A 12,793-nucleotide genomic window follows, 5' to 3' on the forward strand; every position below is an offset into this window, starting at 1 on the left:
CCTCGACGACGGCGCATCGACGTCATCGACGCAGGACGCAGACGCCGAAAAAAGTTTCCGAAGCAGCACAGCTGTGGTCATTACATGTCATAGATATGGAATACGTCGTCGGACCATCCCATCGAAAGAACGTTACCAGGTAAGAAAGTAACTTGTTCTTCTCCCTGATTCCTATATTGCAGTTTTGATGTGCTTTTTTTCTTGCTATATATATTCAAGTTTAGTTGATTGTGTGTGTCCATTTTTGTTTAATTTGTAAAACGTGGGTTTTTCACAAACTGCTAGTCTGCAACACCTGTTCATATAAGCGCTATATAGGCAAGATTTGTAAAACTGTATCCGATATTGGTTTTTAGATGCAAAAAAAACTTTTAGAGCTGAAGGCATTAGAAGAACACAACAGCAACCAGTTTTCCTGGCGCAACCACCAAGACAGCATCTTAGTAAATGGCATTGCAGACCATTCCAGTCTGAGCAACAGCAGCAGTGAACCTACTAATCTCAACGAGAATGCCGAAAGTGAGACCTATGCTGAAATGGAACAAATGAACCACGAATCCCCAGTGAGTAAATAACGTGCACTTCCTTCTCAGTTAATTCTGATTGAGCAAAAGAAGCAGCTTTTATAGATCTGGTTTAAGTCTGCATCCCCCTATTTTGACAGTCCATTGACCTTGCACAGATATTCAAACTGCAGCACCACTCGGCCTTAAATGGTTTGGCACTCAGCCTGGCATGCATCATATACTAGTAACTGACATAGCCAGCAACACCACATCTGAGACGCAACATTGTAAATGTGCACATATATACTGCCTTTTATTACCATGCTGATGAGTTCTGTTAAGAGATAGTCTGCTGATGTATAATGTCATTTTACATGCTATGTTAAATCTCATTTGCAAAGTTTAAAAACTCTGCCTAACCAACACTTTCCCATTCAACAACTGCATCCTCATTTTCCTCATGCAAATCAAGCCCTCATTACACCCCCGCCCCCTCTTTTCTACCACCTATTTGTATAATTGCCGAAAGGCTTGCCCAAATCCACACAGCTGTGGGCGGGAGCTACTCTTGGATTGCTGGATACAACCCTCACATCCCCCACAGCAAAGCCCTAATGCTAACCCCACATAAAGAAAACTCAGACCTGCTTGTGGGCAACAGTAAGATCTACCTTCCCTCGCACAGCCGATCTAACAGCAACCTGCCTGGCTCACACTAACTCATCCATAATCAAGCCTTTTTACTTGCATGACCGGAAGCATCAAGATGCCATTGCAAAATCCACACTATCGCAAAATCCACTAATTTAACGTTTGAGCTTGTGTTCTATTGATCATCAATAGATGACAAGATTGCAGGTTTAAGTAATGGTTTAAAAATACTAGACACATAATTTTTCAGTCACGTTTTTGGCAGTCTCAAACAAACATTTAATGCTTGTGGATCAAAACTCATTATTTCCATCCTCATTTTGGAGTCAGTGACTGAGCACTGATGCTCTCTTGGCACACAAGCAGTTGATTCATGGAGAAAGGGAGGGTCTCATAGCAACCTTGCCAAGTACAGCTAGAAGGGCATGCATAACGAACAGGCCAGTGAAAAGATTGGCATTCTACAGGATGTGCTGAAGGGGAGGAATAATTGCATGGGACAAATAATGAATCACCTGTTCCTACCATGTGATGAACCTCATTCCAAATTTGTATTCGGTTCAGCAGTGGTCCAAATTTTGTCATTTAGCAGTCTACAATTATAAAAGGATCCTGTTCATATTTGTTTTTTGAATAGTTACAAATTGCTCGGCTTTCTAATGAATTGCACCCCCGTACAGATTGCCATTTTTGGATGTATTCGTCTCAGGCAGCTGAATCATGGACATTTGTATCCCTGTACGGTATGCAGTGCATCTCCATTATGTAAGACCCTCTGCACCATCTCCCCAACTCCAGATGTGACATCAGGCAGGCTATGTGCTGCACCCCACAAGATTCTTTTTCACGCACTCCTTACCCTTCACAGAACGTTCTCAGGATATTCTCCTCAGAAAAATAAATTACATTTCTTTGGCCATGTCCACTCAAAAGGTCTCAGGTTCAAGCGTTGCGTCAATTGCAATGCTGAGTCTGACCCACACATCATATCCTTGTGATGTTTAGGGACATAGCACCAAATCTAGGCATATCATTTGTGCCAATCTTTGACCCTGAAGGCCCTCCGGGAATGAACAGCCAAATTGTTTCTAGGTTGGTCGCCACCAACTCCCTGGGAATATCTTCTGATGGTGGGAGTTCTGATTGTGAAAAACCTGAAGGGGCCTCACCTGCTAGTCCTCGGGGATCTGTCATCCAGGTGGCCAGGGCACGGCCATCGCTTTTGGATCCAGTTCCTGTGGGTGGACCAGTGCGGGAGTATCACATGGGTGAGGGATCCTCGGGTAGTGGAAGTGGGACACCGGAGACGAGACGCAGTATCCCCTTCCCTCTAACACCTTTACCCCATCCTACCAGGTAGGATACGTAGGAAACCCTACCCCCATTTCCCAACACAAACACTGACTGACAGCTAACTGTCAGGGAAAACGGACTAACACCCGAGCTGTATACCTGACATGTCCCAATACAATGGGCAGTGGTATTGTCCTTGGCTCCTACAACCTAAGCAGTGCCATTGAAGTCAGCACAGCCGGTGCGTTGGGGAGACTGATACTAGACAGGTCTGTGTTGAAGCCAAGTTTGCAAGCGGCAACATTGTATAAGTGAAATCTGAAGAGAACAGTGTATGAAGCGTATGTGGTAAGCGACGCAAGTACAATTAAACCAGCAGATGAATGACTGAACTTTGAAGCTGAAGGCGAGCGTCCCCTGATAGCACGATCCTCCCTGCAATGAGAGACAATAATGGACTCTCCCAAGATGGGAATAAGGCTAAGACAAAGTGCGGGTGAGCTTAATGGGAGTTTATCTAAGTCGAAAATAGGGCATGCAAAGGACTCTGCAAACTCTGAGAGCGCTCTGTCTGACATTAGCAAAGACAGGCGTATATATTTACAAAATACGTCACAAGAACCTACACACTATAGGGGGCACATGTTCGTGGGGATTGGGTGGCAATGACTAACTTTAGATGCAGCTGTGATGTGGTTCGCGGTGGTTGATGGACGTCGCTGGTTGCCAACGTGGGCCGGGCAGGTCAGCTGGGCTCATCTGGGCGGTGCTGTTGTGCCAGGCGTGGCCAGTGTCATTGATGAACGTCTTCCTTGGCTTTCTGCCCTAAGGCCACGCACACCGCATTCATTCAATACCGCAATATTATCTTCCCCTGTAAATCCTACAATAGGTTATTCTACAGGTTAATGCAACACAGGAGGAATGCACCTAGAGTGGGGTCCTTTGGTGATATATCAATACATGGTTACCATCATATTGTTGGCCGGGTATCATAGGTCATGAGGTTGGGTCTCAGGGCAAGGGGTGAGCTGTCCAAGTTTTCGTGTCTCGTTAGAAGTCATTATGAATGGGTTCCTACAGTGTTGCTATAATATTGGGTATCCTAATTTTACAGGGGCCATTAACCTGGGGTGAGCTGGTGGGTTGTGGAGCCTTAGAAAGGGCACCTTTTGGCCTGTGTTTATGGCCGGGGTTTACTGCTGGGTTATAAATAATTCAGGTGGCTGGTTGCGGCCATGGGAGCTGCGGGGGAACGTGGATGCTTGAAGCGGCTCCAGCCGAATTGGGGGAGGTGAGGCAGAGCAGCCCGGGCCTCTGTCTTTCATCTGGCAAGCTTCACTGGGGAGGGAGGGGAAGTGGCCTTGGATATGCCCACAATGGTATTTTCCTCGTGTTTGCAGGTTATACAAAAAGACATAATAATTCATATCCTGTACAATACACATTGAGCTTTTTCTTCACAGCTTACATGTCTACATTGCTGTTTCCTTTACATGGTCATTTCAAATGTGTTACCTATACCAATCTTGCTATTGTTACCTATATGTTAAGCATTTAACAGCCAAGACATTTTGTTACACTCTATGCATGCACGATAAGCGAGGTAGCATTAAGGTTGGTGGAGCACGTAGGAACAACTGGCCACTAAGACTGATGGCAGTGACACATGGTGAGCTTGAACATTCGAATACATTCTATGCGTTTTCTTACACAATTTACATGAGCTCCCAACGCGGGTGCACTTGTTTTCCGTTGCACTCTAGCAGCATTGGTTCAGTTATGGCATAGGGCCTTGGAGTACAGTCTTCTCAAGGAAACATATAGCATAAAACCGGGGACACTTCTACCATTTGCATATATATACGGGGATATGGGTATTTCAACCAGAATGCCACATGAACACACATCTGCCATCTTCGTGGAGTTTGCATATTTTATCAAAAAGGTCATGGAGAGAAGAGTTTCATCACAGGCAGTTTGCATTTGGGGTCTCTACTTTTGTCGGGGGACCATTTTACAGTTCTTTTCCACCCCGGCCCTGCTGGCCGGGGCATACTGTGGACAGTGATGCACTGCGGAAGGTGAATGTTAGTTTCTAGCACTAGCTCATGTCCGCCTGTTCGTGGGAACGGGCTCTCAGCGGATCTGCCAGGGAGCTGCGGCCGCAGGGACAAGTGAGAACTCTCCAAGGGTGGGGGCCGCGCTGCGGCGCACAGGGGCTCATGTTATTCTGGTTTCACAAAATGGTTTCCAGGGCCTAGCTTAATACAGCACGTTTGGTCAATGTTTCAGCCAGTGGCTCACCCGCCACCTCGGCCCTGGTGGCAGGGTGAACCCCCGACGAGCCATGGACTCAACAAGGGGGGGGTGGGCTGCAGGGGAGGGGGGTCTCTTGGACCTATCCTCCCATACAAAGCCAAGATACTATACTGTAGACAGTGGTCCGGCACCACGTGGGTGCTCATTCGAAAGACTGTTCCAGCTGAAAGGTGGGAAGTGGTCCTGCAGCCAGTCTAGCAAAACCCTGTGCACATTCGAAAGTCTTAGATAGTTGATGAAATTGTGTAAGAAGTTGGTCCGAGCCCGGCTGAGGGCGATCAGCTAAAAGCTTTTGGTTAAAGCAAGTTTGTGTAAAGTTGCGAACATTGTATTAAAAAGGAACCTGAGCCCAACTGAGCGGGATCTGAGATATTATCCTTAACTGAGGGGGGGTCCGAGATCTGTGCCCGACTGAGGGGGATCCGGTTTAACCATGAGCCACCCGAGAAAGAATATCCGAAGAACATTGTGAAGGAAGATATGAGCCCAGATGAGGGGGATCCAAGGTAAATAACCTTGTGTTGAGAGGATCCGAGCACGGCTGAGGGGGTTCTTAGGTGAATAGTGAATCATCAGCGAAATTGAGCACTTGTAAAAAGAAATGGAGGAAAGTAACTTGTTTGTTGCATCTGATCCTCTGAATCAAGAGACTTTGAAAGGTTAAGAGACTTGGGAACAGAAGGCCCTGATGCTAATGTTTGAACTGTACTCTCGTGCTAGAGAAGCCAGAGTCTTTGCTTAGCCCGTGTTACGCCTTGTCCCGTGCTGAAAACGTGGGTAAGGGAGGCCAACAGCCTGAACATCCTGACATATAATTTTGTGAACACTTCTTTCTTTTTCGTAAACATTGTTACTCTTAAGTCCCGTCCCCTTTCCTCCATACTGTATGGGCGTCCCTCACGAGGAACAGGAGACAGAACCTGTTACACCAGAATAATCTTCTTCCCCTTTAAATTTAGAGGCGCGGCCCTGGGCACATGCGCTCGCCTGACAGCGCCCACCGGCACCACTCCTCAGTTCCCTTTGCCGCATCGACGAGAACAGGCCGAATTCACCAGTGCTGCTGGGTTTGGCTTTGGTCATGTAATACCACATGCTCTTCCTCGGATATTCTTCTATCTATTTCTTTTCAATTAGGTACTTGGTCCACCGATGCCACACTTCTCCCTGGTGCATGTCGACTTCAGTGGGCTTCAGCAGGTGTCCAGCCTGCAAGGGGCTCTTCCCTACATCTGACCCCCATGCCCTTTGCTGCCTTGTCCCCGACCACAGTTGGGAAGGTTGTTCCGCATGCGACGCACTGACTCCACGGGCACTGAAGAACAGGCTAGCTAGGTGGAGGGAGCTCTTCCAGATGACCTAAAGGACTTCAAACATCGCAGGCCGAAGGAAAGGCCTCTATTCACCATTGCACCCCATAAAGGTGACTCCTTCCTAAGGTAGCATCTGTCCCGAAGTAACCTTTTGGGTTCTAGCACACGTACCGAGGCTAGTCCAATTACTGGCCTCACCGCCAAGGGGTCTCCGGATCCTTCTGGGGTCAGTGCTGAGGGACCACAAGGTTCTTTTACCAGGGTTACTCCTGAGGGGCAACGCCCTAGTACCACCGTCATCTCAGAGGAAGCGCCTTCACGCAGCACTACCGGCAGCTCTGCTGAGGGCAATACGCCTTCCAGGTCACGGCCTGAGGTGCGGGATAGGCCATATGTTCCAACACCAAGTGTCTTGGACGGGGCTGGTTCCAGCGAGCCGCGCAGCTCGACAAAATGGCTGCCGCGCCATACTATCGCCCCGGGGTGATCTTAAATGGCTCCTCATCAGATACCCCTTCTTGTGGAGCGGTTGGAGGAAACTCACAAGGTGGGACTGGTGTCAACCAGTTACGTGGCCTACAGTTTATCCTTCAGCAGCTCAGGGCAGGTATCCCCTGCACCCCAGGCAGTGTGTGCCTCGGTCCCAGTTTCCCTTAACCACTTTGTCAATATCACCTGCCACCTCTCCATCTGTGAAGACAGGTTCTTCGAAAGGTTCCTAGAGCTGTTGCAAACTCCCCAGATGGGGGCCATCCACCGGGATGCCATCAGGGACCTGCTCCCCCAGGTCACCCCGCCGGCACCCATAGTCATTCTTCCTATGGCTCCGATGCCACAGGCCCCAGCGCAGCCACCTCCTCCGATTCCAGCTTCCCTGCCTCCCACATTACAGACGGCTCCAAAACAGCCTCTTCAGCAGTCACCTGATCCGGTACGACACCGCAGCCCATGGCGTCCAGCACCCCTCCACCAGTTCCGGACCCTCAAAGCACTCTGATGGACACGGACGAGGAGGAGGACACCGACACGCCATCTTCAGCCAGTGCCTTCCATGAACGCCTTGCAGGTTTGGCAGAATATTTGGGCCTTCCTCAGCCCGAGGTAGAGCAGCCAGAGGAGGGGGTTTTAGCAGATGTCCTCACCCTAAGACCCCCTACCAGATCGGGGATCCTGATGCAGAAAGACATAGTTGCCCCGGCCAAGAAGGTGTGGCTCAAGCCGCACTCAGCCCAACCTGTCACTCAACGGCAAGTATAGGCAGATGGAGGGAGATACACTCTTGCTTTCGGTGCATCCTCAACCGCACTCTTCAGTGATCGCTGCGGTGTCACTCTACTCTAAGCCTCAGTCATCCTCTGCCACCTCGTCCTCGACGCTGTTAAGCAAGGAGGAGAAGATCTTGGAGGCGTAGGGGAAAAAAGTGTACTCCAACGTCTCCTTGCACCTGCGTCAAGCCAACGTGGATGCCATGCTGACAGCCGTTAACCAAAGGCTCTGGCGGCAAATTGCAGACTTCCTCCGAGAACTTCTGGCGCAGAGCCAAACACGCTTCAAGGCGGGCCTAGGAGAAGCCAGGCTGGTAGCGCGGGACATCATGGAGTCCACAATGGCCCACATAGATGCCTCTGGCCGGGCCATCTGCATTGCCATGGACATGAGAAGGCCGCCTGGCTCCGGGCTACTAAGTTTAACCCAGACGTCCGGGAACGCATATTGGACCTTACATTTGAGGGTAGAGCCATCTTTCACTCCACCACGGATGAAGAACTGGATAAAAAGAACAGCTCGCAAACGGCAAAATCTTTATTCTTACGAAGGCCACGCACAAGGCCTAGACCCAGTCACAGCAATGCTCTGACAAGGGGCGGTCGTTTGGCGGGTTCCGGGCTTTCAAGAACGAAGGTCCAGGCAACCTGACCGTTCTCCAAGTCAGCACTGGAGGAAACGACAAAGGTGGGGGGCAAGGGCTTTTGCCAATCCCCCTCCTACGCGACAGCCTCAGAGGGAAAGACGGCATAACACGCCCCTTTGGGTCCACCTGTCTCCGGTGGGGGGCAGGCTCGCCTTTCACATGCAATTTTGGTGCCAGAATTTTTCGGACCCCTGGATCCTCTCCGTAGTCTCCACGGGGTACCACCTACCGGTACCTTGCTGCCCCGTCGAGAGCCAGGCAGTGGAAGAAGTCCTAACCTCCCAGCGAGGCTCTTGCTTTTATTACAGTATTTTCGCCATACAGTAGAAGAAACGGGCTGGCCTGAGAGTTGTGTTGGACCTTTACTCCACCCTCAACCTCTCCCTTCCTCTGCAAAAATACAAGATGGTTACACCAGCACTTATTGCCGAAACACTGGCCAGAGGACACTGGATGTGCTCCCTGGCTGTGGAGGACGCGTACCTACACGTCCCGATTTGGCAGCCGCATTGTTCCTTAATGTGGGTTCAGGATCATGGGCTGCCATTTCTAATACACGGTACTATCCTTTGGCCTCAACTCATTCCCCAGAGTGTTTACCAGGTTGATGAATGCAGTGGCAGCCCTCCTCAGGGCCACCATGTCTACCCGTACCTGGACGACTGGCTCGTCCAGGGCTACATCTCCGGAAGAGGTACAACATACCTCCTCTGCACTGATGAATACACTCCACGACTTGGGGTTCATTATCAATCTCAGGAAGTCTCAGCTGCAGCCCACGCAGACCCTGTCCTTCCTGGGCCTCATCTGGGACACAAGCAACGTGAGTCTTTCCCTCTGAGGACAAGATAGCGGCCATCAAGAAAGCCATCTCTCACTTCCTCTCCAGGGCAGTGACCTCGGCCTGGTGGTACCAACATCTGTTGGGTATAATGGCGACGGTCCTGTTGGCCGTACCCCACACAAAGCTCAAGATGAGGAGATTACAGCTGCACTTAAAATAATATTATTATTATTAATATAATTTAAATAACTTAACTAAAATAAATAATTAAAATAACTTCACAGCCTCATGGAATCGAGAGAAGGGCTCCCAACCGGAGCCAGTTGACGTTCTTCCCTTTCTCCACCCGGACCTCATGTGGTGGTCCGCGGACTTCAACCTGCAGCAGGGCAAGCCCTTCTGGCATCCAGCCCCTCAGGTTACAGTTACAACGGACTCCTCCCTAGAGGGCTCGGGAGCCACTCTGGACAGCCACAGCTTCCATGGTGTCTGGAGTCAGCAGGAGTCCCACATCAATTGGCTGGAATGAAGGCCGTATGGCTGGCTTCCAAGGCCATTCTCCCTCTCGTAGAGGGCAAGACAGTTCTTATCCAGGCGGACAACTCCACCAGCATGTACTATGTCAACAAGTAGGGGGGTACCAGATCCCCTCCACTGTGGAAACTAGCCATCAGCATGTGGTAGTGGGCACTGGAGAACATCTACCTCACCGCAGTCCACCTCCCGGGGGAGTGCAGCCTGGAGGCGGACAGTCTCAGCAGACTGGGGGCGGACAATTATGAGTGGCAATTGAACGACCTGGTACTGAAGGAGATCTTCCTCAGGTGGGGGCATCCCCAAGTGCATGTGATTGCCTCCTGGGAAAACAGGAAATTCCAGCAGTTCGCCTCCTGGCAGGGGCAGGACTCCGGCTCCCTGGGCGACGCATTCCAGATACAGTGGAACGACTGTTAGGCAGAAACCTGTGCAGTTCCCTTAGGGACCACTGCAAAAAGTTTAAGACCACAGGAGTTAGCAGTAAACCCAATTGGTAGTAGTCTGCACCACCCAGATTTACCTGGTAGCTGTGGCTGAGCAGTCAGACTTTTCTCAAGAAGAGTTAGGCAGTATACAGAGCATACACAATAGGGCAGGTCAACACAGTAAAACAAGCAAACACTGACCAGAGCTTTGGTGTAAAAGATATATAATTATTTATTTAAAAACACATCTATTAAAACACACTGGCACTAATATCAAGCACATTCAAAAACAGTCACTAAAGTATATACACTCCCTCAAAAGAATATTAGACAAGTCTTAAGTAAAGCACTTTTCAGACAGCGGTAAGCGCTTAACGCAGCTGGCACTCTAATAATTCGGTTTAAAAGGGAGAGAAAGGCAAAACATAGATTGAAACAGATCCCAACACTTTCAGAAGAACACAGTGCGAGGGGAAGGGAGAATAAAACTGTGAAGTTAAAGTTCAGAAGGCCGGACCCACTTTAAGAGGATCCGGACGAAATGTGTGCAACGTCACACGGTTGAAAAGTGCACAAAAGTCTCAAAAGGTTCAGAAAGGAGTTGGACCAAAAGAAAAGGACCAGTTAGATGGTCAAGAGGCCAGCCCAGTCCAGAAGGTTAAGGATTTACTGTCACCTTGTAGCAATCTATAGAAAGGCAGGCCATGTGGACACGGTACCTTGAAATGGGGCGAATGCTCCAGCGGGGGCAGTTGTTCCTGGCAGTGGTTGCAAGTCGGTGCTTCGTCCGGGGGAATAGAAGATCTCGTCGTGGAGGAAAACAGACGGTCGTTGCACTGCCAGCGAAGAAACCAGCCGCGGAGTTCTCGATTAAAAGGAGCGATCCTTTTATTGGCGGTCCAGTGGTAAGTGGCTATCCGGTTGCCGGGGTGCTTGGCACGGGCAATTCGACCACTAGACGTCCTGGTAGGCGAAAAAAGAAAGCGAACTGGCAAGTCGTTGGGAAGTGGTGAGACGGTTCAGCAGGGCTCCACCGGTGGTGTCGTCGTTGCAGGTCGGCTCAGCTTCTTCCTCTTCAGATTTTCAGGTCCTGTGGCGACTTCTGAAGTTCCAGTCCCAAAAGCCCTGCTTTTATGCAAGAAACCCCCATTCATTCAGCCTAGCTGTCAATCAAATATGTTAAGTGGTGAGCGGGGTGGCTCACCACTTGGGCCAATCACGCAAGAGTGCGACTTGGGTTGGCAAGTCAACTTAGTCCAAGGTGCCTAAACCCCCTCCCACACCCCCTGTGGTACCCAGACAGAGTGGCACCACTTTGGAGGGCTTCTGTGTAGAAGCCCGCCAAAAGTGTAACAAAGGGCTCGACCTTTGGTTTGGAGTTACAGAGGCGGACACAAACGCCATTTTAAAACAGAGTTCTGGCACAAAGACCCTACCGGTGAATTAATATTAAATAAATAAACCAGCGGTATCTTTAACATTGCACCAAAAAGTGGTGCGTTTAAAATACATGGGAAAATCCCATAGAGAATATTATGCGTGGTAACCACTGCCACCAGCCAGAATCTCGACGAGGGAGGACTACACAGTACCCCCTCTAAAAACAGACCCAGGGCCAATCGAATTACCCCTACCAGTACTTCCACATTATGATGGTTTGTACTGGTTCTGTTACTAAATTTGGGACTAGTAAAGCCAATGGTGACTTTACATGCCCTGGGAGACAGTAGTCAGTCCCAGGGTATGGAGTCTATGGTGAGGTGTCATTATGACACCCCGGTGTTACTGAACTCAGGGTGCTGTGTAACACACATAGTAAAAACACATGAGACCCTATGGAGTAAAAGACCCCATAGCCCATAAAACAGATTAACAGTCAAAGAAACACCTCAAATCATGTCCAAGAGTGTGAGGAAAAAGAGTCTCACTCTTGGCAGGAGAAAAAAACAAACTCCAGAAATCCAGCAAAGCTGCTGGGGGACTCACTAGGTTAGGAAATTCAGCCTAAACAGAGAATTCTCCCTAACAACGACATGATGGCATATGCCTTCCTGCCCACACCCCTGGTCCACAGGGTGATCTGCAAGATGAAGGAATCTCGTCACCTCAGCATCATTTTGATAGCTCCATGGTGGCTGGCGAGACTGTGGTTCTTTGAGCTACTCACCCTATTGGACAGGCCACCCATTCACCTCCCGCTGGGCCCGGCTCCTCTGCTTTACCAGCAGGGGTGCAAGATACTCCACCCCGCTCCTCACAAACTAGCTCTCTCAGCGTGGTTCCGGAGCAGGTAACGTTGAGACACTCTCTCAAACTAACTTTGAGATCATCCAAGGCGGTAGAAGCAAGGCTACTAGGAACCAATATAAGAGTAAATGGTCTAGATTCCATCATTGGGCCGCCTCTATGGGTATCGACCGTCTTAGGTGCACCTTGGACGACATGCTCTCCTTCTCAGCACGCCTCACCAACTCCGGCGTACAGGTAGACACATGACGCACCTATCTGGCAACCATAGGAGCTTACAGGAATTCAGAGGAGGGCCTCTTCTCCTTTTCCAACCCGGTGGTCAAGCGACATCTTGCGGGCTTCCAGACTCTACCCGCCTATAAAGAAACCACACCCTGCTTGGGACCTGTTGGGGATAATTCTCATAAATGGCTGATTTCCCTTACCTAAAGAGTCCCCCAGCAGCTTTGCTGTATTTCTGGGTTTATTTTTCCACCTGGTAAGAGTGTGAGCCTTTTTCCCACTCTTACCTGTGTTTTGCTGTGTGTATTTTCATTGTTTGTGTGATCTTGGGCACTGGAGCCTCACCTACTCCATGTGCACCACTTGTTGTGTGTGTTACACAGCACCTTCAGTGCAGTGACACAGGGTTGCCTTTGAGACTTCCCCCTGACTCAATTTTTCTGGGGCTGACTACTGTCCCCCAGAAACAGGTAACATTGCCATTAACTTAGTCACTTGAAACTGCAGACCCAGTACACAACATCTTACATGAAGTACTGGAAAGGGTTAACTCTTACCCTTTTTGTCTGTGCCTCTTT

At 49.6% G+C, this 12,793-nt stretch overlaps 1 protein-coding gene across 2 annotated transcripts in view; it reads left to right on the forward strand.

The window, feature by feature from the left end:
- The window catches only part of EPS15 (epidermal growth factor receptor pathway substrate 15), a 1,698,287-nt gene that overhangs the window by 1,085,819 nt on the left and 599,675 nt on the right, over window positions 1-12,793 (forward strand). For both annotated transcript variants that reach the window (XM_069642214.1, XM_069642213.1), the window contains exon 16: window positions 357-563. In XM_069642214.1, coding sequence (XP_069498315.1) covers window positions 357-563 — 207 coding nt within the window. The remainder of the gene's footprint in view (window positions 1-356; window positions 564-12,793) is intronic.

Source organism: Ambystoma mexicanum, chromosome 1q, assembly GCF_040938575.1.
Source record: "Ambystoma mexicanum isolate Mex_15411 chromosome 1q, UKY_AmexF1_1, whole genome shotgun sequence".
Classification (NCBI taxonomy): Eukaryota; Metazoa; Chordata; class Amphibia; order Caudata; family Ambystomatidae; genus Ambystoma; species Ambystoma mexicanum.